At 48.7% G+C, this 23898-nt stretch overlaps 1 protein-coding gene across 1 annotated transcript in view; it reads left to right on the top strand.

Moving 5' to 3' along the window:
- Window positions 1–22972, top strand: part of TBX21 (T-box transcription factor 21) — a 216151-nt gene extending 193179 nt beyond the window's left edge. The window contains exons 2-6 of the mRNA XM_069634655.1: window positions 6863–7017; window positions 12018–12139; window positions 13701–13856; window positions 20249–20310; window positions 21072–22972. Coding sequence (XP_069490756.1) covers window positions 6863–7017; window positions 12018–12139; window positions 13701–13856; window positions 20249–20310; window positions 21072–21783 — 1207 coding nt within the window. The 3' untranslated portion in view covers window positions 21784–22972. The remainder of the gene's footprint in view (window positions 1–6862; window positions 7018–12017; window positions 12140–13700; window positions 13857–20248; window positions 20311–21071) is intronic.
- Window positions 22973–23898: the final 926 nt, after the last annotated feature.

Below are 23898 nucleotides of genomic sequence, written 5' to 3'. Positions count from 1 at the left end.
TCGATACTGATTTCCCTGAAGAAGTTCCATGAAGTAGTTGTTTGAGAAGGAACGAAACATGTTGGGTTAAACATTTTTACATTAAATTGATCATCACAAATAAATATTGGATTATGGTAATAACGGGTGACTCGCACAAATAATGTGTTGTCTGTTATCTACATAGTGAATGAATTTAAACCACACCTATTGGGCCTCATTACACGGTAGGAGGTAACCATGCCGTAATTAGCGGCATGGCTACTCCCTTACCGCATACCGGGTCCGGTAGGCGGTATGGGGACTTACCGGGTCATTCCAACCCTGGAGGATCCGGTAAGTCCCCATGCCAAATACCATTCCGCATTCCCATTGAGCCTCCATAGGGCTCAATGGGAATGGGGAAGGAGCTAATAACGGTAGCGCAATTTGCGGTACCGTAATTAGCTCTGAAGTCCCTTAGCGGGTCCCGTCCTTAACACCTGGTCAGACCAGGCGTTAAGGACGGGACCCGCTGAGGGACCCATAGTAGGGTGCTAAAGGATTACCGGCACCGGTGACCTTACCAGTACCGGTAATCCCTTAGCGCCTACTGCGTAATCAGGCCCATTGACCCAATTGGAATGAAATATTTTTTCAAAATTGTTTAGGCACACATAACATTCTTATTCTTATTCACACATTAGGCTAGATCGTTTGTTGTTAACTTGTCAACCATGATGAAATGTGCGCCATCACAACTGCACAAATTATTTTGATGCGGGATGTGTTATTATGTATTTGCGCGTCACTTTTTATATAAGGTAACCACTGCTTTTTAAATGATTATGAATATTTGTATTTTTCAAAATATTTGAATGAATGAAATCGTTTTCTGTGATTGGACCAACCATCTGTGCTAATTACATGTAAGGATTTCGCATGTTTGCTCAGATATGATGAGTCTAGGGGTAACCCTTGCATACATCACCCTAGGTTCTCTCTAATGTTGTGATCTGCCTAGACTTGTGCAATCTAGGAGTGATCAGCAACTAACACCAGCCATGGCACGATGAGCAGCCTGCTGGCACAGGAAGAGTTCTGTGTCTATTGAAAATAAAACTGGAGTATTCACCCACATCTGAGCAACACCACTGGCACTTTCAGCAGCCCAGGCAGCGTGCTGCACAAGTGTGCCATCAAGGGCTCTGTAGCCTATTTGAGCTCCAATCAGTGTTTCCACCAGGTGCACAATGTTCTGCCAGATTGAGATGCATACTTGATATCTACTCTGGAAGACGCAGAAGAATCTGACTATTCAATGAGCATCCCTTCAGAATTACCCGCATGGCTTTTTAGCCACATTCTTCAAATATAGTTCTGTTCATTGCGCTGTTTTGATCTGTTCGGTTCAAAACGTTCTTGTGGTTGGACATCCTACTTGTGGGATATTGAAGGGATTAATGGTATGCTGCCCTGTGTTCCTGCGGGAGGGAGGTGTTCAGGCAAATAATTCCATGGGTTGCTCGTCCATGGAAGCAGGTGCTTGTAAAATGAGCACTGAGGGTCTTTGACGACCTCCGCTGGAGGAGGAGGAAGAGCACCAACCACCGGGGAACAAGTTATTTAGTTGTGCCCATCATTTATGACCCCTTATGAGTTAAATGCAGGATAGGTGTGTCTTAATGTTTATTTATAGATTGTTCCAAATTAACATAGTTAAATCTATATTGGTGTTTTTGTTCAGCATCACTTGGCCAAGGGAGCTGAAAGTAACTAACTCCTGGTATGTGTTGTTGCCAAGCTAACCAGGTTCTTCTCGTCTGCACGGAGGAGCTAAAAAGCAGAGAGAGAGAGAGACAGAGAGAGAGAGACAGATATATATATATATATATACACACACACGCGCATGGGGTAAGAGGCCCTGATGAGTGTTCCTAGGAACAGTAGTGGGGCCTCAATGCACTGTTTGGTGGGCCCTTACTGGCAGTGTTTTAGACACTGGCAATTTCCTTACAGAGGTTTATGGCAGTGGCAGTGTTTATTATGAGCTGTGTCCTGATGAGCTGTGCTTTGGCGCTGCACTCTTCCTGATACGATTCGTGGTATGGGGAGTGGCCGTGGATCATGGGCTCCATGCTGGGGGTCCCAGTGGCTCTGAGTACTTACTAGGGCGGGAAAAGCAGCTGCATGTTTGGCTAGCAGTGGGCTGATCCGGTCTATCTTGGGGCAGTAGCTGCATGCTGGGCTCGCAGTGGGCTTATGAGGTCTATCTTGGGGCAGCAGTGTACTGATGTCTATCTGGGGACAGCAGCTGCATGCTGGGCTAGCAGCGGGCTGGTGAGGTCTATCTTGGGGCTGCAGTGGACTGATGAGGGCTATCCTGGGGCAGCAGCTGCATGCTGGTCTAGTAGTGGTCTGATGAGGTCTATCCTGAGGCAGCAGCTGCATGCTGGGCAAGCAGTGGGCTGATGAGGTCTATCTTGGGGCAGCAGCTTCATGCTTGGCTAGCAGTGGGCTGATGAGGTCTATCTTGGGGCAACAGTGGACTGATGAGGTCTATCTTGGGGCAGCAGCTGAATGTTGGGCTAGCAGTGGGCTGATGAGGTCTATCTTGGGGCAGCAGTGGACTGATGAGGTCTGTCCTGGGGCGGCAGCTGCATGCTGGGCTAGCAGTTGGCTGACAAGTTCTATCCTTGGGCAGCAGCTGCATGCTGGGCTAGCAGTGGACTGATGAGGTCTATCTAGGGGCAGAAGCTGCATGCTGGGCTAGAAATGGACTGAAGAGGTCTATCTTGGGGGCAGCAGCTGCATGCTGGGCTAGAAATGGGCTGAAGAGGTCTATCTGGGGGGCAGAAGCTGCATGCTGGGCTAGAAGTGGGCTGAAGAGGTATATTTTGGGCTATTAGTGGGCTGATGAGGTCTTTCCTGGGGCAGCGGCTGCATGCTGGGCGAGCAGCAGCTTCATGCTGGGCTAGCAGTGGGCTGATGAGGTCTCTCTTTGGGCAGCAGTGTACTGATGAGGTCTATCTTTGGGGCAGCAGCTGCATGCTGGGTTAGCAGTGAGCTGATGAGGGCTATCTTGGGGCAGCAGCTGCATGCTGGACTGGCAGTGGACTGATGAGGTCTATCTTGGGGCAGCAGCTTCATGCTGGGCTAGCAGTGGACTGATGAGGTCTCTCTTTGGGCAGCAGTGTACTAATGAGGGCTATCTTGGGGCAGCAGCTGCATGCTGGACTGGCAGTGGACTGATGAGGTCTATCTTGAGGCAGCAGCTGCTTGCTGGGCTAGCAGTGGGCTGATGAGGTCACTCTTGGGGCAGCAGTGTACTGATGTCTATCTGGGGACAGCAGCTGCATGCTGGGCTAGCAGCGGGCTGGTGAGGTCTATCTTGGGGCAGCAGTGGACTGATGAGGGCTATCCTGGGGCAGCAGCTGCATGCTGGTCTAGTAGTGGTCTGATGAGGTCTATCCTGAGGCAGCAGCTGCATGCTGGGCAAGCAGTGGGCTGATGAGGTCTATCTTGGGGCAGCAGCTTCATGCTTGGCTAGCAGTGGGCTGATGAGGTCTATCTTGGGGCAGCAGTGGACTGATGAGGTCTATCTTGGGGCAGCAGCTGAATGTTGGGCTAGCAGTGGGCTGATGAGGTCTATCTTGGGGCAGCAGTGGACTGATGAGGTCTGTCCTGGGGCGGCAGCTGCATGCTGGGCTAGCAGTTGGCTGACAAGTTCTATCCTTGGGCAGCAGCTGCATGCTGGGCTAGCAGTGGACTGATGAGGTCTATCTAGGGGCAGAAGCTGCATGCTGGGCTAGAAATGGACTGAAGAGGTCTATCTTGGGGGCAGCAGCTGCATGCTGGGCTAGAAATGGGCTGAAGAGGTCTATCTGGGGGGCAGAAGCTGCATGCTGGGCTAGAAGTGGGCTGAAGAGGTATATTTTGGGCTATTAGTGGGCTGATGAGGTCTTTCCTGGGGCAGCGGCTGCATGCTGGGCGAGCAGCAGCTTCATGCTGGGCTAGCAGTGGGCTGATGAGGTCTCTCTTTGGGCAGCAGTGTACTGATGAGGTCTATCTTTGGGGCAGCAGCTGCATGCTGGGTTAGCAGTGAGCTGATGAGGGCTATCTTGGGGCAGCAGCTGCATGCTGGACTGGCAGTGGACTGATGAGGTCTATCTTGGGGCAGCAGCTTCATGCTGGGCTAGCAGTGGACTGATGAGGTCTCTCTTTGGGCAGCAGTGTACTAATGAGGGCTATCTTGGGGCAGCAGCTGCATGCTGGACTGGCAGTGGACTGATGAGGTCTATCTTGAGGCAGCAGCTGCTTGCTGGGCTAGCAGTGGGCTGATGAGGTCACTCTTGGGGCAGCAGTGTACTGATGTCTATCTGGGGACAGCAGCTGCATGCTGGGCTAGCAGCGGGCTGGTGAGGTCTATCTTGGGGCAGCAGTGGACTGATGAGGGCTATCCTGGGGCAGCAGCTGCATGCTGGTCTAGTAGTGGTCTGATGAGGTCTATCCTGAGGCAGCAGCTGCATGCTGGGCAAGCAGTGGGCTGATGAGGTCTATCTTGGGGCAGCAGCTTCATGCTTGGCTAGCAGTGGGCTGATGAGGTCTATCTTGGGGCAGCAGTGGACTGATGAGGTCTATCTTGGGGCAGCAGCTGAATGTTGGGCTAGCAGTGGGCTGATGAGGTCTATCTTGGGGCAGCAGTGGACTGATGAGGTCTGTCCTGGGGCGGCAGCTGCATGCTGGGCTAGCAGTTGGCTGACAAGTTCTATCCTTGGGCAGCAGCTGCATGCTGGGCTAGCAGTGGACTGATGAGGTCTATCTAGGGGCAGAAGCTGCATGCTGGGCTAGAAATGGACTGAAGAGGTCTATCTTGGGGGCAGCAGCTGCATGCTGGGCTAGAAATGGGCTGAAGAGGTCTATCTGGGGGGCAGAAGCTGCATGCTGGGCTAGAAGTGGGCTGAAGAGGTATATTTTGGGCTATTAGTGGGCTGATGAGGTCTTTCCTGGGGCAGCGGCTGCATGCTGGGCGAGCAGCAGCTTCATGCTGGGCTAGCAGTGGGCTGATGAGGTCTCTCTTTGGGCAGCAGTGTACTGATGAGGTCTATCTTTGGGGCAGCAGCTGCATGCTGGGTTAGCAGTGAGCTGATGAGGGCTATCTTGGGGCAGCAGCTGCATGCTGGACTGGCAGTGGACTGATGAGGTCTATCTTGGGGCAGCAGCTTCATGCTGGGCTAGCAGTGGATTGATGAGGTCTCTCTTTGGGCAGCAGTGTACTAATGAGGGCTATCTTGGGGCAGCAGCTGCATGCTGGACTGGCAGTGGACTGATGAGGTCTATCTTGAGGCAGCAGCTGCTTGCTGGGCTAGCAGTGGGCTGATGAGGTCACTCTTGGGGCAGCAGTGTACTGATGTCTATCTGGGGACAGCAGCTGCATGCTGGGCTAGCAGCGGGCTGGTGAGGTCTATCTTGGGGCAGCAGTGGACTGATGAGGGCTATCCTGGGGCAGCAGCTGCATGCTGGTCTAGTAGTGGTCTGATGAGGTCTATCCTGAGGCAGCAGCTGCATGCTGGGCAAGCAGTGGGCTGATGAGGTCTATCTTGGGGCAGCAGCTTCATGCTTGGCTAGCAGTGGGCTGATGAGGTCTATCTTGGGGCAGCAGTGGACTGATGAGGTCTATCTTGGGGCAGCAGCTGAATGTTGGGCTAGCAGTGGGCTGATGAGGTCTATCTTGGGGCAGCAGTGGACTGATGAGGTCTGTCCTGGGGCGGCAGCTGCATGCTGGGCTAGCAGTTGGCTGACAAGTTCTATCCTTGGGCAGCAGCTGCATGCTGGGCTAGCAGTGGACTGATGAGGTCTATCTAGGGGCAGAAGCTGCATGCTGGGCTAGAAATGGACTGAAGAGGTCTATCTTGGGGGCAGCAGCTGCATGCTGGGCTAGAAATGGGCTGAAGAGGTCTATCTGGGGGGCAGAAGCTGCATGCTGGGCTAGAAGTGGGCTGAAGAGGTATATTTTGGGCTATTAGTGGGCTGATGAGGTCTTTCCTGGGGCAGCGGCTGCATGCTGGGCGAGCAGCAGCTTCATGCTGGGCTAGCAGTGGGCTGATGAGGTCTCTCTTTGGGCAGCAGTGTACTGATGAGGTCTATCTTTGGGGCAGCAGCTGCATGCTGGGTTAGCAGTGAGCTGATGAGGGCTATCTTGGGGCAGCAGCTGCATGCTGGACTGGCAGTGGACTGATGAGGTCTATCTTGGGGCAGCAGCTTCTTGCTGGGCTAGCAGTGGACTGATGAGGTCTATCTTGGGGCAGCAGCTTCATGCTGGGCTAGCGGTGGGCTGATGAGGTCTCTCTTTGGGCAGCAGTGTACTGATGAGGGCTATCTTGGGGCATCAGCTGCATGCTGGACTGGCAGTGGACTGATGAGGTCTATCTTGAGGCAGCAGCTGCTTGCTGGGCTAGCAGTGGGTTGATGAGGTCACTCTTGGGGCAGCAGTGCACTGATGAGATCTATCTTTGGGGAAGAAGCTGCATGCTGGGCTAGCAGTGGGCGGATGAGGTCTATCATGGGGCAGAAGCTGCATGCTGGGCTAGCAGTGGGCGGATGAGGTCTATCATGGGGCAGAAGATGCATGCTGGGTTAGCAGTGGGCGGATCAGGTCTATCTTGGGGCAGCAGCTGCATGCTGGGCTAGCAGTGGGCTGATGAGGTCTATCTTGGGGCAGCAGCTGCATGCCGGGCTAGCAGTGGACTGATGAGGTCTATCTTGGGGCAGCAGCTGAATGCTGGGCTAGCAGTGGGCTGATGAGGTCTATCTTGGGGCAGCAGCTGCATGCTGGGCTAGCAGTGGGCTGATTGCAATGTTACCATGCCCCATTCAGTCCCTACTATCTACCTTTTCCCCGCAGGCGGATGTTCCCCTTCCTGAGCTTCAACGTGTCCGGGATGGACCCCATGGCCCATTACAATGTGTTCGTGGACATCGTATTGGCGGATCAACACCACTGGCGATACCAGGGCGGCAAATGGGTCCAGTGCGGGAAAGCAGAAGGCAACATGCCAGGTATGAATGGCGATTACTTTGCTATCCATGGGGACTGACCAAACATCCTCACAAGAGGGTTGACCCATCGCTACCAGAAAACAACTCCCCAGGGCCTTACCCATTTTACAGAGGCCATGAGAACAAACCCACCCCATGGACAAACCTCACCCCGTGCAACATAAAACCCGTAGGACTGAAGGAATCAAAATAGCCCTTTTCCCTCTCCCTGCTCCATCCCCCATTTCATGTTGTGACCACATTATAAACACTCCAGCTTCTAAGTACCCAAATCAGAACACATCTCCACCTTCAGAAGAAACATCCACTGGTTATCAGTGAGAGACCGAATTAAATTCAAAGTACTTACGCTCACGCATAAATGCCTTTCTAACACTGCCCCACGCTGCTTGTCTACCCTGATAACTAAGAACCAGTCCCCCAGATCCACCCGCGCAGCTTATCTTGGGCAACTGACCAAGCCTAGATATAAAAGACAAAGAACAGGCGCCTCTAGCTTCCCTGTTATGGCAGCCAACTACTGGAAGGCCTTGCCGTTTGATTTAAGGCTGGATCCCTCCTTATTATCCTTTCGGGAAACATTTAAAACATGGCTCTTCACACAGGACACCAAACTGCATCTCTCGAACCTGTAAGTAACTTGACCCTTTTAATGGTCAAACCACACCTACTGGACATCACTCTGTGCACAATCAGGTTCTACTTATTGCGTTACCTCATAACTTTCCAATATACAAAAAATTTAACTGATGCTCACGCTGTACTGTATAACTCTACAATGTACGATTCTAACTGGATATTTAAGTATGTCATGTAACAACATTTCTAAGTTGTATGACCCTGTAACAAGCATGTAACCATTGTCTTAAGTCTGCATAACCTGTAACCAATCTCTTAAACCTTTACAACTTGTAACCATATTCTTATGCCTTGTAACCAATCTCTTAAGCCGGCACAACCTATAACCATATTCCTAAAATATGCGCCCAGATGCCTGAGGGTTAGGTGCGCAATACTAATGTAATAATAAATAAATAAATAAATAACTACAGTGACATTGGCAGGGTGCTGCTTGAGAGCGATGTGAACCGTGCACGCGCCCTGGCAGGGTTCACGCAACTGCTGATAGGATGCAGTTGTCTATGTTATGTGTTAGACAGCAAGAAGTATGGCCAATCAAATAATCCCGTCTAGAAACACGTGCACGTTGCGCCAATAGGAAATCAAGCAGATGACTATACAGTAGGTTCAATGGTACACCGCCATTGCACGCGCTCGTGTGTCTCAGGCCCAAGCTGTTCTTTTCGGCCAGGGTACCACAAGAATGTCTGGTGCACCCCAGTACTTGGGGTGGCACAGAGTACGGGTATGAGGACTGTGGGCCGTAAAGGCCTTGAGGAACGGGCCCAATTTTATGAAGAGGAAGGCACTTTAATGCCACCCATGTGTTCCAGTTTCGCCTTGGCAGTGCCAAAGAAGTCGCTACAGAGGTGGTACGGCAGCGCTCCATCCACTGGCTCATGGGATATCCTGACCGCAGGTCAGCAAAGCAGAACATTATCACAGCAATAATAGATATGAAATAACGCTGGTGATTGTGAAAACATTAATAGACCAAGCATGGTCTGAAAGGAACCTTAGAAACATTCATCTGGTCCCTCCTCCAGGCTTCAGGGTAGCGTTGAACGACTGCACCACACCCTCCCCAGAGGCGAAAGGTGGAACCCCACAGGGCTCCCCCACCCCACTTAAGAGGTATATCAGACCAACGATTGATCCTCCAAGACTCTTAAGAATGAACTTCAACATATAGACCAAACTAGAATCTCCCATGAGGACAAGCAAACTCGCAACCCTGACCACAGTACTAACAGACCCAGAGAACTAGAGTGATGCAAATACACGTGTATTGCTCTTCCTAACTATTGCTGTTGGATCTTCTTCCAATGTACTCAACCAAAACCTCCCTACACCTATCTTACTGTTAAACATTTTGTGTGAGCATTTTTCTTACTTGGGGGTGTCCTCCATTTTGTGAGCTGCCCTCAATACTTGAAACAGGAAGTGAGGCCAGAAGAGGGGAGTGCACTCTGCGGGTCCGCAATAGCCGCAACAATGCAACATCAAAGGTGGCGTTTGCTTTTACTTTGTGCCAACACGTTTACATACCTAGTAACCCTGCCGCAGCCGTACTAGTAAAATCAAAAGAGGTAGTATTAGTACCACTAGCAGTATTAGCTCCAGTGTAGTTCATGTACTACCAGTAGTAGTACTACCAATGATCCTGGGAGAAGTAGTAATATCTATAGTAGGAGCAGTTCTGGTGGTAGTAGTGTTACCACTGCCCTCTATATCACTACTATGTCTGCAAGTAGTGCAGCCAGCGATGCTACCACCATTAGTAATATAGCCAGTACTGTCGGTAGCAGTAATGTGAAAACAAAATCAAAATATCGAAGCCGAGTACCCCAAAAGGAAATACACCGAACACGGGTTACAAAGGAACATACAAAGTACTTTATTTTATACTGAATCCAGTTACGAAGAACAGAGCAAAATCAGATAGCTATCGGCCCTCAGTGCAACACAGCGAACTCCAGCGTGGTTCAGTGTGTTCAGTGAGAGACGCTGTACATTAGAATGCATTGGTCTTTTATACTCTTCGTGAGCATAATGTCCAGCCCTACTTCGGGTTAATATTCCGCTAATACATCACCGATCTAGGGTTCATGCCGAGTTTCGCACATCCACATGTAACTGGTTTGCTTTTAATACATATATCAACAAGCCTATACGGCAACTGTGTATTCTGGGATTTTCCATGCAGGTCTTCTCAAACATTAATACAATGTAGTTAAACAAGTGTTCTACGTTCAGTATTTGAATACATTGTTCTTAACATATGCTCGCGGATTAGTTTCATTGCACGAGTAATCCTTTATACACAGGTCAACGAAGGACAAGGTCTCAGTTCACGACCTCAACAAGTGGCCTGCAGGCAAGTTACATATTAGCTACATACAGAGGTCAAGACAGCCATGTTGTATTTCGGAATGACATCGTCCACCATTTTAACTCATAGGGTGACTTTACAAAGCGAACCTAAAATGGCGGATTGACCTAAAATGGCGGTTTATATTGATTTTAAGGTCAGGACATTGCAACACGGATTTCTTCGCAAGCGACTTATAAGCAGCTTGGCGTAGGCCAATATACATATATTTATTGCGATAGGAGGCACGATATAATTTCTCATTTGACAGTAGGACCACTATTCTAAGAGGTACTACTGCTAGTCGTGTTAGTTGCAATCACAGTATTACTACTGGTGGCAGTGCTAGTGATATTACCAGCAATGCTAGTACGCCACCAGTAGTACTAATGCTAGAAGTAGCTCCAATTCTCCTCTTGGTACTGGTAGTAATAGGATAGTAGCCCTACTGGAACCTCTTGCGTTGCATCCTCACAGCTACAGTGGATCCGCAGGATACGCTTCTTCCGCTCTCCCGAAATCACTTCTTGTTGCAGGGTTGAAGGCAGCCAGGACACAAAATGGAGGACAACAGAAGGAAAATGCTTCCAAAAATGTGGGAAAAAAGGGAAGTTGTCAAAAATTGTTGGCTCGGAAACCAGCCCACATAAAAATTCTAATTAAAAGAAACAATATTGTTGTACTTATTTTAAAACATGATGTCCCATTTAAGCGTCGTAAAAATGGAAGTCCTGGCAATAGGTAACATTTAGCTTGCAGAAAATTGAAAGCAGCACGTGGTGAGCCATCATTATATTACATCTGCAACAAAGCAAAGGGATACGCATCCTCATTGTGGACTATCAACCGGTGCAGAGGCTGCAGCTCTGCATCGGGACTATGTCTGTATTTATGAGCTTAAGACTACTATCAAAGTTACTAAACTATCAATCCACCGATTTGAGCGGTCACTCGAATGCCGTTGAGAAAACCCCACTCTATGTACATACAGGAGCCCTGGAAATGGAGCTTTAAGCACTGCAAGACCCGGATGCCGCACTCAACCAGCAGCAGAGAGTGCAGGGCTTTTGCAGGGAGTGGGGGGATATGGGAGGCGGAGCATGGAGCTTACAGGAGGGCAGGATCAGCCAGCTATAGCGGCCTATGGTAGAGAAGCTGGGATGGGTTTGTGGCGGTGGTAGATAGAGCCGAGGGCAGAAGGATTAGCGACAGAGAGGTAAGTAGATGAATAAGGGGAAGAAGGACGCTGTATTTGGGGTAGTACCCAGAGCCGGCCACACGGCAGGGTGGGCCAGGCGGCCGCCTGGGGCACCCTGCCATTAGAACCCTGCCACGCCAACTCGGCGGAGTCTTTCAAGGTCTCGGGAGCGGATCACATGTAATAACAATAGGGTGCCTGCCGTGCCTATTGAAAAATGTGCCAGATCCCCCCCCTTGCCGCATGACTAGGGGTGCGCAGGGGGAGGGGCACCACATTTTCGGTTTGCTGCCTGGGGCGCTGCAGCTTCCAAGGCCGGCCCTGGTAGTACCCTTGGCCAGAATATCTCAAAGCATTGAGTTCTGGGATACAAACGGCAGAGGGTGAAAGAACGGGTTGCAGTGAGCATCGGAGTGAGTTGAGGAAAGTGGTTGTGGGTCCGAGAACGTTATCAGATACGATGTAGAGAGGTGGAAGGGTAGGAGAGATTGAGTAGGGAGGTGGGGGTGATTAGACAGGGTTGAGTAGTTATAGTAGGGGACAGAGATGAGGGAGGTCCAGGGTTATTTGGAGCGGGTGACCCGGGACAAAGCAGGTAAGAGATCATGTGTTGCAGGATTGTTAAGATTTGGGAATTAAGAAACTTGGGATAAAAGGGCTGGGGGCACAGAGTGTGGGATTTCTACGAGGGAGGCTTTGGGCAGGACTGTTGGGGGATATATGGTGCTTTATGATATGCTATAAGAGGTTTTTGTGGGTCTCTTGGATACCATCTGGTTCACATTCACTAAAGGTGATCATGTCTTGCAGGTAATCGGATCTACATGCACCCCGACTCCCCAAACACTGGAGCACACTGGATGCGGCAGGAGATCCTCTTTGGGAAACTGAAGCTGACCAACAACAAAGGGGCGTCCAACAACTTGACGCAGGTAATACACAAACAATCAATTTACTGCAGACAGCCATTCAGGTTACCACAATAAGCACCTCAAATTGCAAGAGGCTGATGGCAGCAACATGGCTCCTCATGGTCAAGGTCAATATTCTAGTGTCTAGCTAGTCCTAGTACTAGGGAAAGCAAGTGCCTGCCACAGTGTGCTGCAAAGGGCAAGCCACTCGGCATAGCGACATCTGTACTCAGACCTGCAGCATCCCAAGCTCCATACGCCTGGGATGGTTTTACATTCAAGGGCAGATGCATAGCACGCAATATAGCACACAAGGATCCCAATGCACACACGGCCCCACCCATGTCCAAGCTCCTCTTCCCACGTTTGCTCGGTCTTCCACTTTCCTTTCCTCCATTTACCCAGATGGTATATGCATATACACACAAAGCCGAGAGCTATTCACCCCACTGCCAATGATTGCCCTTAACTGTCCAGGTACTCGCCCCAATGCCAAACATTGGCATTTACTGCTCATGCCATTGCTAAAGATTTGGAAAAATACTCACCCCACTGCTAAGGCTCGCCAACACCCCATACATATATAATTTACTAACCCCCCCTAAAAAATTCGATGGGTTTTTTCGAAATAAAATTCGCTGCAAAAAACCCTGCGAAAAAACATCCCGTGATGAAAGGACGTCGTACCATCCCACCATCCCAGGTACCACTACCCTATAGCACTGACCAGCCCTTGGCTTCAGATTTCCAGGTACTTACCGGTTATAGACATGTGTATCACACAGAGAGGTACTCATCCCATTACTAGGAATTGCCATTAAGTGCCAAGTGCTCACCGGTTTGCCAGGGATGCCATCACTTTTCCAAGTAAGCATTACCACCAAATACCCAGGCACTCACCCGATTGCCAGCGATCACTATCAAAGGCCCAGATACTTACCCCGTTGCCATTAAGCCACACCGCCTTTGGATCTCTAAACTGTGGGAGGGATTGACGGGAAGGTCCAAGGACTGTTGAAACCCTAGAGACCAACTCCTGCCGAGCCAGCCTGCCTGCCTTCCTGCTGCTGCCATTGAACCTGGGAGTGGGAGGGGGCAGGGAGGTGGGTGGAGCAAGCCCTGGACATACTGCAGAGAGATTAGGCAGCGGGGGAGAAATGGATCATCAAAGGGAAAGTGTGAAAGGCGTGACCAGTCAGAGAGGAGGATGGCAGAGTCATGTACATCTGGCCACAGTAGGGAGGTGGCTGGGAGGGTGAGCCTGCGACTGGAAATATAAGAAGGTGGTTTGTAAAGGTGCTATGCGGATCTAGTAAGGGGACCCTCCCTCAAGCAGGGATGGCGTTTTGGGTACTGTGCAGGGGCTGAGTGGTAGTGCATGTGCGCTGTGAAGCATCATTCTGGGTTGGAAGTAGTGTGCAGGGGCTGTGGATGGTAGTGGTATGTAGGGAGAGGTCTGAGGGCTGTATGCAGGAGTGGGTGGCAGTTGAGCGCATACAAGGCCTCTCATCGAGTTGCACTCACTTCCGGGTACACGTTCATCTTCCCCGCTTGCGCTCACTCCTTTGTCTCCCTCCCACAGATGGTCGTGCTACAGTCACTCCACAAGTACCAGCCACGACTGCACATAGCCGAGGTGACGGAGGGCGAGCTAGAGGAGTTCTCTGCCAGCAAAACCCAGACATTCACCTTCCCCGAGACGCAGTTTGTAGCCGTGACCGCCTACCAGAACGCAGACGTAAGTATGAGTGGGGGTGGGAGGGCCAGGGATTGGATACGGAAGTCAGCAGCTTATTGAATGCAAGAGCTTTTGGGCATGGAGGGAAGGCCTAGGAAGGGGACACCATATCGCCTGCAGTGGGTTTTACCAGGAGGCTTCCTGGACATGGAGGTTCATTGTGTGACGCTGAAATACTTGGCACTACGAAATACTCCATCTCAATTTAGTGTAAATGGATTGCGTCATCACTGACTGTAATAAGTCTGGTTCCTTAGTGTTCCTGGCCCCTCCCTTTCTTAATGTGCACGGGGTAGAACTTGCCTGTATGGACTTGATCACCGGCTCTGCCCCTGTGCTAACTGTGCGCAACTGTGTGCACAGCCCCACTCATGCTTAGATCCAGCCCTACTACAGTGCCAGGGGTCTTCTCCATTTAATTTCCCCTTCTCTCCCTCTACAAGGATGGGCTATGCACCTAGACACAGTAGGGGGCAGGGCGGGTGTGCTATTGTTGACTAAAGTGTAATGAAGGCCTAGACTTGGTATCGTTACTACAGAGGACACCCGGTTTTTCAGCCTATGTCCGCTCCATCAGACATTCAAGGAGCCAGAAGACTCCTCCAGTCAGAGTCTTCTGGACTAGGCAGCTGCAATGTCCAGATCTGATCCGGTAATAAATGTACTTCACCATGGCCAGATCAAAGTGAATATCAGCTTTAGAGAGGACATCGAAGATCTAGTGCCGGCAACATGTGTGGGGTATGGCCTAGGTGACTTCTTTGCAGATAACATAAAAAGGAGGACCTTTTCATGCCCCGCACCAGATTTTACTTTCATATAGTTCTCTTCCTCCATTTGATACCATGTCATTTCTGGTCAATTCATCCGAAACAGAATGAGGTCCTGTTCCGGGATACGACTCAATGCACCTTACTTCATAAAAGGTTTTTGCGCTTTGAGACTATTACAGCGGTGAGCTATACAAAAAACAAACAAATAATAATAATAATAATAAAAAGGATGAGATACTCATAGACATCCGAAGCAGCTGTGGCTCGACTCGCAGTAGCAGGAATGTCATCAAGGTTAGGGCGATACCCTGAACAGAAGAACACTCCCGGATTTAAGATATGATTGAAGAGGAAGTAGGGGTTGCTAATGCCCTTTCCCAGTTTAGGGGATTCTTTACAAACATACAATCCCTTTGAAAAGCTTCCATTTAACTTAATAAAGTCTCATTCCCCTCATCACATGCAAGATAGGGATGGTATTATATGCCGCCAAAGAGGCGGATTAACAAAGGAAGTAGGAAGACACATCTCCTGAATTATGTAAAAATCAGATAATACCTCTTGGGGGAAAAATGATATTTGTCTGCTGGGCCATTGCATCTTTACATATAGGGTTCCACGGCCGCTAGGGTGTGCCGCTAATCTTCCAAGTTGCTGTAAAGGCTGCCTTTCCTGAAGCCAGTGTAATGAATACTGAAACCGTGGGTACACACACGCACACACCAATATTTAAATATCAGATCAGGAGAGATTTCCTGACCGTATGGTAAATGTTCAAATTCTCATCCAATCACAACAAAATAGATTCTGAAATGTTGGGGTGGGCCCCTATGCCTTGAGAAATAATATTAGCCTGAATTAACGGGAATGTCGAACAAGGTGGCATGAACTAATGTATTCCTACTGTGTCAGTCATACAAAGGGATGTTGTATGTATGGACATCCCCAGAACAGGTGCAATAACACAAGCTATGCACACAATCCAGTGAGTGGTCAGCCACCCTCTCCCAGGCTGCGACCCACCATTCCCAAGTAGCGCCTGCATCACATTGCTGCTCTTCTGCATTTTGGAATATTTTAAGGGCCATCAATGAAGTGAGAGGATGAAGGGTCGGTCATGAACTGAAGAACTAAGAATAAACTTGTTGCTACAGCAACTAGCTTTTTACCTACTCTACTTATCAGCGTGAACTAATTTAGCTAAACACGTTCTTTAACACTTTCCTTGTACCCAGGCATACCCTTGTATAGCAAGCTACGCCAGCTTATGCCAAGTATGCACCTGGCAAAGGATGGGTCTCAGCACCTTAAGATATAGGTCTGTTGGTGAGGGGGCACCTACTGTACAACATCAATGAAAGCAGTCTAGCAAAGGATATTTTTAGCCTGGCATGGCCAAGCTGAGCATTAGCCTGGAAGGAATCATCCAGTTTACAGTGAGCACGTGGTGGACCCTCTGCGGATGAAATGACACTGGAAGGCGTCACATGGAGCCTTGGCTCTGACTAGAGGAACATGGATTCCAGAATGCTCTTGACTATGCACACCACTATCCAGCAAGCCTGAGAGCCCTTGCTCCACTTTTGGCTGGATTAGTTGAATAATGCTTTGCAAGTCCAACACTGACCTATAGCTGAAGTTTTATTCTCTTAATTTGCATTTTTAAAGCGCTCACACATTGAGGAGCTGTTACATGAATTGCTTGTTTTAGTTGTGCATTTATAACGCGCTTAAATACCCAGCGGTTTCTAAGCGCGGACCCGGGGATCGAACCTGTGTTGCTTCGTGTCGTCTTGCTTCCAAGACGAGAACGTTGTCGCTGAGCTATCCTCCCAGGACGGTTCTGGGTAGGAAGTATGGAAAATTTACTCATCTTCACCAAGAGACTCAGATCAAGTAGAACATACAGAGGCCAGCATCAATTACTTACATTCCTCTCCTGAAAACATGCAAATGAGCCAGTTGTTAAAGTATGGGAAGAGCTGAATCCACTGTCACTTTAGATGCTCTGCAGTCACCACCATCAGTTTGTTAAACACGTGGGTAGCCGAGATGAGACCAAACTGTACAACCTTTTACTGTGTGACGAACCTCAGGATGTTGTCCACTCTCCCATAGCGGGAGACCTTTCCCATGGGGCGAGGGCAGTGCGTCCAGAGTACAAAAGTCCACCTCATGGTGGTGCACCGGGGGAGGATCGCACCAGGAAGGAAACCCCTTATGGGATTAGGGATGACCATTCCCAGAAAACGCAGTATTCCTCAAATTTATTAGATCCTCCCTCCTTCCCCAAGCCAAACTCTCCTTCCCCGTTCCCAGTTAGTGCCAATATGTTCTGTCATGAGGTCAACCAATCTAGTAGGTTAATCCCGACTAAGACCCCTTATAATGCACCACCTTCCCACACACACTCCCTCTCCTAGTCACTTCATTTCTGTATCGCCCCTATGGATGTCTGCAGGGTTGAGAACTCAGTTCCCTTTAAAAGGACAGACGAGGAAGAACAGGCACTACCTAGATAGAGCCTCATTACAAGTACTGAGATGAAGAAGATCCTATTCTACCCAAGGGAAGGGTTCTAAGATTGATACTGAGATGAGGAGGAGGAACGGATCCATGAAGATTACTCTTAAAACCCATAATGAGCAGTCTAGTGGCTGCCAGCTGCTCATTGGATTAAACAGAGTAGAACATTAGGAAAGAATGAGGAAGCAGTTGTGAAACCTTCCCTAAAGGAGCAGAAATCCTGTGCTGTAACAGAAGGGGCTGTGGGTAACTGTCGTACACAGAGAGAGGGGGGTCCCCTGGGACTCAGGAGCCTGTGGGGAACTGAGGGACGCTGGAGTCTCCCTCACAGGGGTAAGCAAGAAGACCAGTGTACCTCCCAGAGAGGGGGAATCCTTGAGCGCCAGCAGTGTGCAAGGAATTAAGGGAAGATGGAGAATCTCTTGCTGGAGAAGCTCAGCTGGAATACGGACAATAGAGAGCAGAGATCTGAGGAGAAACAACGAGAGCCATGCAGGGAAGCAGCAGACACAAGCAACAAGGGAAGCCGTACAGAGAGGAAAGGGAGAACCCAAACGCGGTCTGCCAGGAGAGGACTACTCGGGTTACAGCCGAGTGAATCCTCTAGGCGTCCCAGGCTCTGGCGAAGTGTGGTAGAAAAAGAACGCACAGCGAAGCATCAGAAGACTGTAGAGCTGCTGCAGACCCCGCTGGAAACCCAAACACTACCAGAGCATCGCAAAGGGACGCAGCTTCCCAGGAACCGCTGAGACCTGCGAGAAGGAAGGAAACAGATACAAGGGGTGCCAAGGAGGGGCTGTAGGCCCAGGGATTCAACCAGGTGAATATAAAGTCAGAAGCATAGGGTCGGGGACCGTGAATGAGTTGTATACTTGGCAGGAGAGTGAATCAACTGGTTACAATGCAGCAGTGTGAATCTAGGACCCGCACTCAAAGAAGTGGTCAAGAATAAGAGGATCTGGGACCCTGAATGCAAACAAAACAACGCAGGAAGACTTGTATGTTTGGCAGGAGAGTGAACCAAGCAGATACAACACACCAGTGTGAGTCTGGGACCCGCACACGTAAGAAAAAGAGGGTCTGCGACCCTATAATAGAAAGAGAATCAGTCCACAAGAAAACACTGGCTTGACAAGATAGTGAACCAAGCAGTGTAAAGTATTGAGAGTCTGGGACTCGCACCCACATATGAGATGGAGAGCAAGAGCAATGCTGCAGCACCTAAGGGCAAGCCCCACAATTTGGCTTTAAAGCCACCTCAGAAGTATGCCCAAATATAGGCCCCAAAAGGCACTTGTGGGTGAGGTCTCCCTTAAGGCAAAGCAGGCAGCATTGAGCTGACTCTGGAATAAAGCCTGATGGGCATCACAGTGCAGGCCCATGAACTACCTCGGTTGCACATGCTTGGTCTTCCCATGTCTGCACCAACTTAGAGGGGGCCTAGAAGAAGCGGTGTACTTGGACCTGTCTTGTAGGGCAGGGGGGAGTTCACTTACTTTTCTCGTTATTTTTGCCACCCTTTTCTGGAAGCCCTGGGGTGGATGTCTGTCCAGCAATGGGAACAGTCTCTAAGATGAGGGGCTATTGGTAGAGCCTGTTGTTGAGGGATCAAAAGCAAAGCAAGACACAAAGCATGCAGCCAGGTCAGACAGAAGTGGTCAAGCCCCAAGTGCTGAAATGAGATGCAGTAAGGGTCAGCTTCTCAGAACTGTGACTAGAATAAGCAGCACTGTTCAAAGCGCCTCATCAATGGCAGATGAGGGGGAATGGTAGGCAAAAGTCTATGTGGGGTGAGAGGGACCAATTATGGTTAAAGATGAACTATGCAGGTTAATTTGCAAATTATGCAAAGAACACAAAGCCACAAGCAGTAGAAGCAAAGGATTGACGTTTGGGGAGCCGGCAGGCTCTAGTTACTCTACTCCTCAGTGCAAGGGAAGTTCCTGTAGTATGCTTCACAGCCAGTACATCCCATAAGTCTCAAGGAGGAGGCACTGGCTGTATAGAGCCTAGTGTAATAGTGAAGCAAGTTTGTCTTTGTGTCAGAGTCAAACAGGTCTGATTATTGACTCTCCTTTATGACCTCAACAGGATGGGTACACAGCACAACCTTTGCAGCAAAACACTGTGAATTCCTGACAATAAAACGCAATAGCAATCTTAGAGCATGGTTTAGTAAGGGCATAATAGGAATGTAACCTGCTCTATTCCTTCTATAAGTATCTCACTGCATGAGCTCAATCAGGACTCACAAAATCTACTAGCCCACTCTCATTGGCAAAGAGATTGTATGAAGGCCGAGTACCATTTGCATGGTACTCGACCTTGCTGGCGAGTATGGGGAAGTTTCAAACTTTATTTGACATTTACTGCAGACAGGCTGAAGTGTGCTTATGGTGACAGGCATCATTTTAAACAAAGCACTGGTAAATATTTTGTCATCTGTCACCATGGGGCGAGTGCATTTCTCTTAGGCCAAGTATATAAACAAAGTATATAAATTCAGAACTCACCCTGCAAGTCTACTGGGATTTTTAAGAATTTGCAAGGCCTGTCAATGGAATTAATATAACAACTTATCAGGAGTATTTTATTGCATGAGCATTGGGCAATAACATGACACACTCTTCCCATGACATGAGCTCGTCAGGGATATTCCATGACATTAGTGGGGAGTAATCATATCAAGATTATTGCATAAGTGCTAATTAATCAACTGGCAGGAGTGCCCCATAGCATGAGCAAAATAAAATTATGTCAAGAACAGGGCTTTAACGATAGGCATAAATGTCAGGAATATTGTGTTGCATGAGCAATATGTGAAGAGTGCCCAATACCATGAGCGATATGCAATTGCTTGAGCAATATTTAATGGCATGAGAGATATGCAATCATACAGCAGGAGTATCCGGTGGCATGAGTGGTATGTAATCATATGAATATCCTCAGGCCAGAGTAGTATATGTCATGAAAGGAACATTGCCTGACATGAGTGATCATGCCAAAATATTGCAAAGCAGGATATTTTCAAATGTATGGGATTTTGTGGGATCCATGCAGTATGTTGATGCATAGCTTTTACTGTCTTCACAGATCACGCAGTTGAAAATTGACCACAATCCCTTTGCTAAAGGCTTCCGGGACAACTTTGATTCGTGAGTAGCCGACCATTGGCCCATGAGGCCAAGCGCTGCCATCTTCCCTCTCTCACTTCTCATCATTATTAGTATCACCACCTCTACTTGCATGCACATCTGCTCCCCCTTCTCTACCCACCCTGCACATGCTTTGCCTCCTCCAGCCACAGTCACCATGCCAGTCTCTTCTCTTTCTCATTGACCATGAGAGTTGCTCCACCTCTTTCTAGTCACCTTCTACAATTCTCTTCTTTCTGGTCACTCTTACTAGTCACAACGTCTTTTGCATTCTTCTTCTTTCTACGGCACTCATTCCTCCTGCAGATCCTATTTGTATCTAGGTGCCTCCACCCTTTATCCTACTTATCATATGACCAATTTAGTTTAACATGGGCTGTAGAGTGAAGGAACCCTGCCCGCTCCACATGCCTGCCCTTAATTCCAAATGTAGAATGTCGAGGGGTGCAATATTTGATAATGTGTATCGGGGACATCATAATGATCTGATATTGCATGTACAGGTCCTTAGATGCATATGCTGTGACACTGACTGTATAGGACCTCTATGCCATCCCATACGGTTTGATACTAGGCACCTAGGTCTCATGTTTTAGGGCCCACACTAGCTTGTAAAGTGTAGATGCTTCACTCAAATGATCACAGTTGGACATGCAGCCACATACAGGGCTCGAATGGTTGAATATGATTTCACACGTAGCACACAGGACTCACATAAACCCTGATGCTTGCAAAATAATCTCAGATTTTTTCCCTTGCAGGATGTACACAGTGGCAGAAGGAGAGCGCCAGACCCCATCTCCGCAGGATGCCTCAGGCTGCCAGCAGCTCCTCACCAGCACCAGATATCCAACCTTCTTGCATGAGCAGTACCAGTTGCCTCAGAGCCGCTTCTATGGTGGGGACCGGCCAAGCCCACACAGTTCCCAGCATAAGGACCCACTTGGTGCTGCCTCCACACGCTGGTATCTCAGTGCCCAGCAGGCCTCCAGTAGCCATCTGGATTACAGCACCTACGATGTGGACTACTCTGGAAGCAAGTTTGCACCCTACACCATGAAACCCTTTCCGCTGCAGAGTAGCCCCCACCATGCACTGGGCTACTACCAGGACCTGTCCTTTAGTGCCCCCAACAGCTGGGCAAGTGGAAGGAGCGCTACCCAATACCAACCAAAGCCAAGCACTGGCATGCTTAGCTGGCTGCGTCACGCACGGGACACACGACCTCCCAGCAGTGCCGAGGAGAGGTCAAAGGATGTGGAAGGTCCCGCAGTAGCATGGACAGAGCCCCTCTCAGTGAAGACTCTGAACACTGCAGACTCCACAGTTCTTTATGATGCCTCTGAGTGCAAGCGCCGGCGGGTGTCACCGTATGCTTCTAGTGCTGAGAGTTCACCACCTCAGCGCAATGGAGAGCACTATGAAAAGGAGGGTACTGACGGGGGATATTACAGCTTCTACAGCAGCAACTGAGTGGGGAATAAGTGGACTGCACATAAAGTTGGAGGGTGGGGACATGTAAATATTGCAAAGGATGGAGAGAGAGACAATTGCATTTTCACGAATATTAAGAAAGATTTAAGTAAAAAATATGATATTCTGCAACATCTGGTCCTCGTCTTCATGCCCACTCCCCTCCCTCAATGTGACTGGAGAAGGTGAGCAACTGAGAGGGGGCAGCTAGAATGGTTGTGACTTTTGGCGAGAACTGAGATAGATGTAAAAGCAAGTACACCGCTTGATAAACGGCTGTTTAAGAAGACAGTGTACAGACCCACAAGTTACTGGCGGGAAACCCACACACTGGAAATAATGGAGTAGCAGGGCATAGGACCACCCTGTGTTTCCAAAGACAGACTCCACTGGTACTAAACTGTTTACAGACTTGGAACAATTGTCCTCAGCCTGAGTCTACAGAATGGATTACCATGGTTAGCAGAGTATCCCCTGGTGTCATGTACAGGAAGGGAGAACTCTTTTGAGGAAATGTTTTAGCCGGTCAACAACCTTGGGTCATAAAGTAAACCATTCCAATGGTGTCAAAGGCCGAAGGAACAGCACAAGCATGCATAAGCATGTCAACCTACCCCCACCACTCCACGTCCCGCTCATTACTTCTGTATCATTGTAGTTTACCGTTTGAAGAGGAAATATGTCACAAATTAACTCAGAGATAACAAGGCAGGAGAATCAGTTCTCCCTGGCGATCGTCTGGTAATCCTCATTTTTAGTAGAACAAGAGTGCAACACAGTGATTTCCTGTACATTGGGGGAGAGGAAGCTCTCCCTTGTTGCGAAATATCTGAAGATAAATTGGTCTCTTCAACGTCCAGACCGGAGTCTGTGCCTAGTGTGTGCACTTATATCCAGGTAGCAGCTTTGAACATCTCAGCAAGATGGATTCTGCCAAAGAGCGCATAAGTGGTGGGACACCGTAGAAGAGGATGATTGGCTGCACTGTAGCAAAATCTGAAGCCGACTTCCTAGAGATACCAGGATTGAACACAGCTTTGATTGCGGCACGTTCTCTTGTGTCTTCCTCCACTTAGCTCTGTCAATGTATCATACACAAAATCTCTTTGCACTGAGAATATGCAATGACTGTTCTGTTAGAGATTATTGATAAAGAGCACAATAAAGGAAATAGCCTGTTCGACTTCAACATCAGAATTAACTTTTGACCTGGATAAAGTCTAAGAAAACATGTTGTACCTGCATCAGTACTTTGCAGTATAAACTGTGTTTTAGATTTGCGCGCGGCCTTAATTTTTTTCAGGCTTCCTCCACTAGTGACCCGTTCTTTTAGCAGAATGTCTGCAATCAATTCTTGTAAAACATCAACTAGAACCTTTCACCCAGTCTTGACCACCAGCAGGTTATGTTTGATGGTTTCATGGGATAGGCTCTGCTTTCCTCTAGCTGCTTTCAACATGGATTGCGCAATGGTCATGTATAACTCTGTAATAGACGCAAATCTGCAAAAGTGCTGTTACAGGTAAGTAACGTTCGCCTTTGCACAGTGACTCTCTTATAGATGCACCTGCTGTGAATAGGGGCCGCAAGAGTTGTTCTGTTTGCCTGATTACCACTTCCCCACCTGTGCTTCAGATCTTGCATCTGAATCAAGACTGTAGTGCTTTGTAGATGGGCAGATTGCACAGTTGCAGCCTTAGATATCATGTGTATGTTGCTTTTGAGCGCAATGGTGGCAGCTTTATAATTTCTGGAGTGAACTTTGGGTGTGTGACTGCACTCTTTCTGAAAACTCGTATTAGTATTAATGCATTCTCCAGTCCAGCATGAAAGGTCAGTTTCACCTTAGCGGCACCGGCTTGCCTTAACACGACACGTATTTCTGAATCTTTTCCACATCCTCTGATCTACTGATGCAATATAGTACTGCTATTTGACCTTCTAACATTTGAGTCTATTTGAGGTTTTATCAAGGACACTGACAGGGTAATAACGTGAGCTACATAAAAGTCAGAGTTATTAATCAGGAAGGATGTTGTCTTAGTGCCAATTTGTGTAAACATTCAGTGAAAAATATGGAACACATGATGACGTGTTCATAATTGAATCAGAAAA

The sequence above is a fragment of the Ambystoma mexicanum genome, chromosome 13 (assembly GCF_040938575.1).
Source record: "Ambystoma mexicanum isolate Mex_15411 chromosome 13, UKY_AmexF1_1, whole genome shotgun sequence".
In the NCBI taxonomy this organism is placed as follows: Eukaryota; Metazoa; Chordata; class Amphibia; order Caudata; family Ambystomatidae; genus Ambystoma; species Ambystoma mexicanum.
The sequence above is the reverse complement of the archived record's forward strand: the minus strand, read 5'-3'. Positions and strand labels throughout refer to the sequence as shown.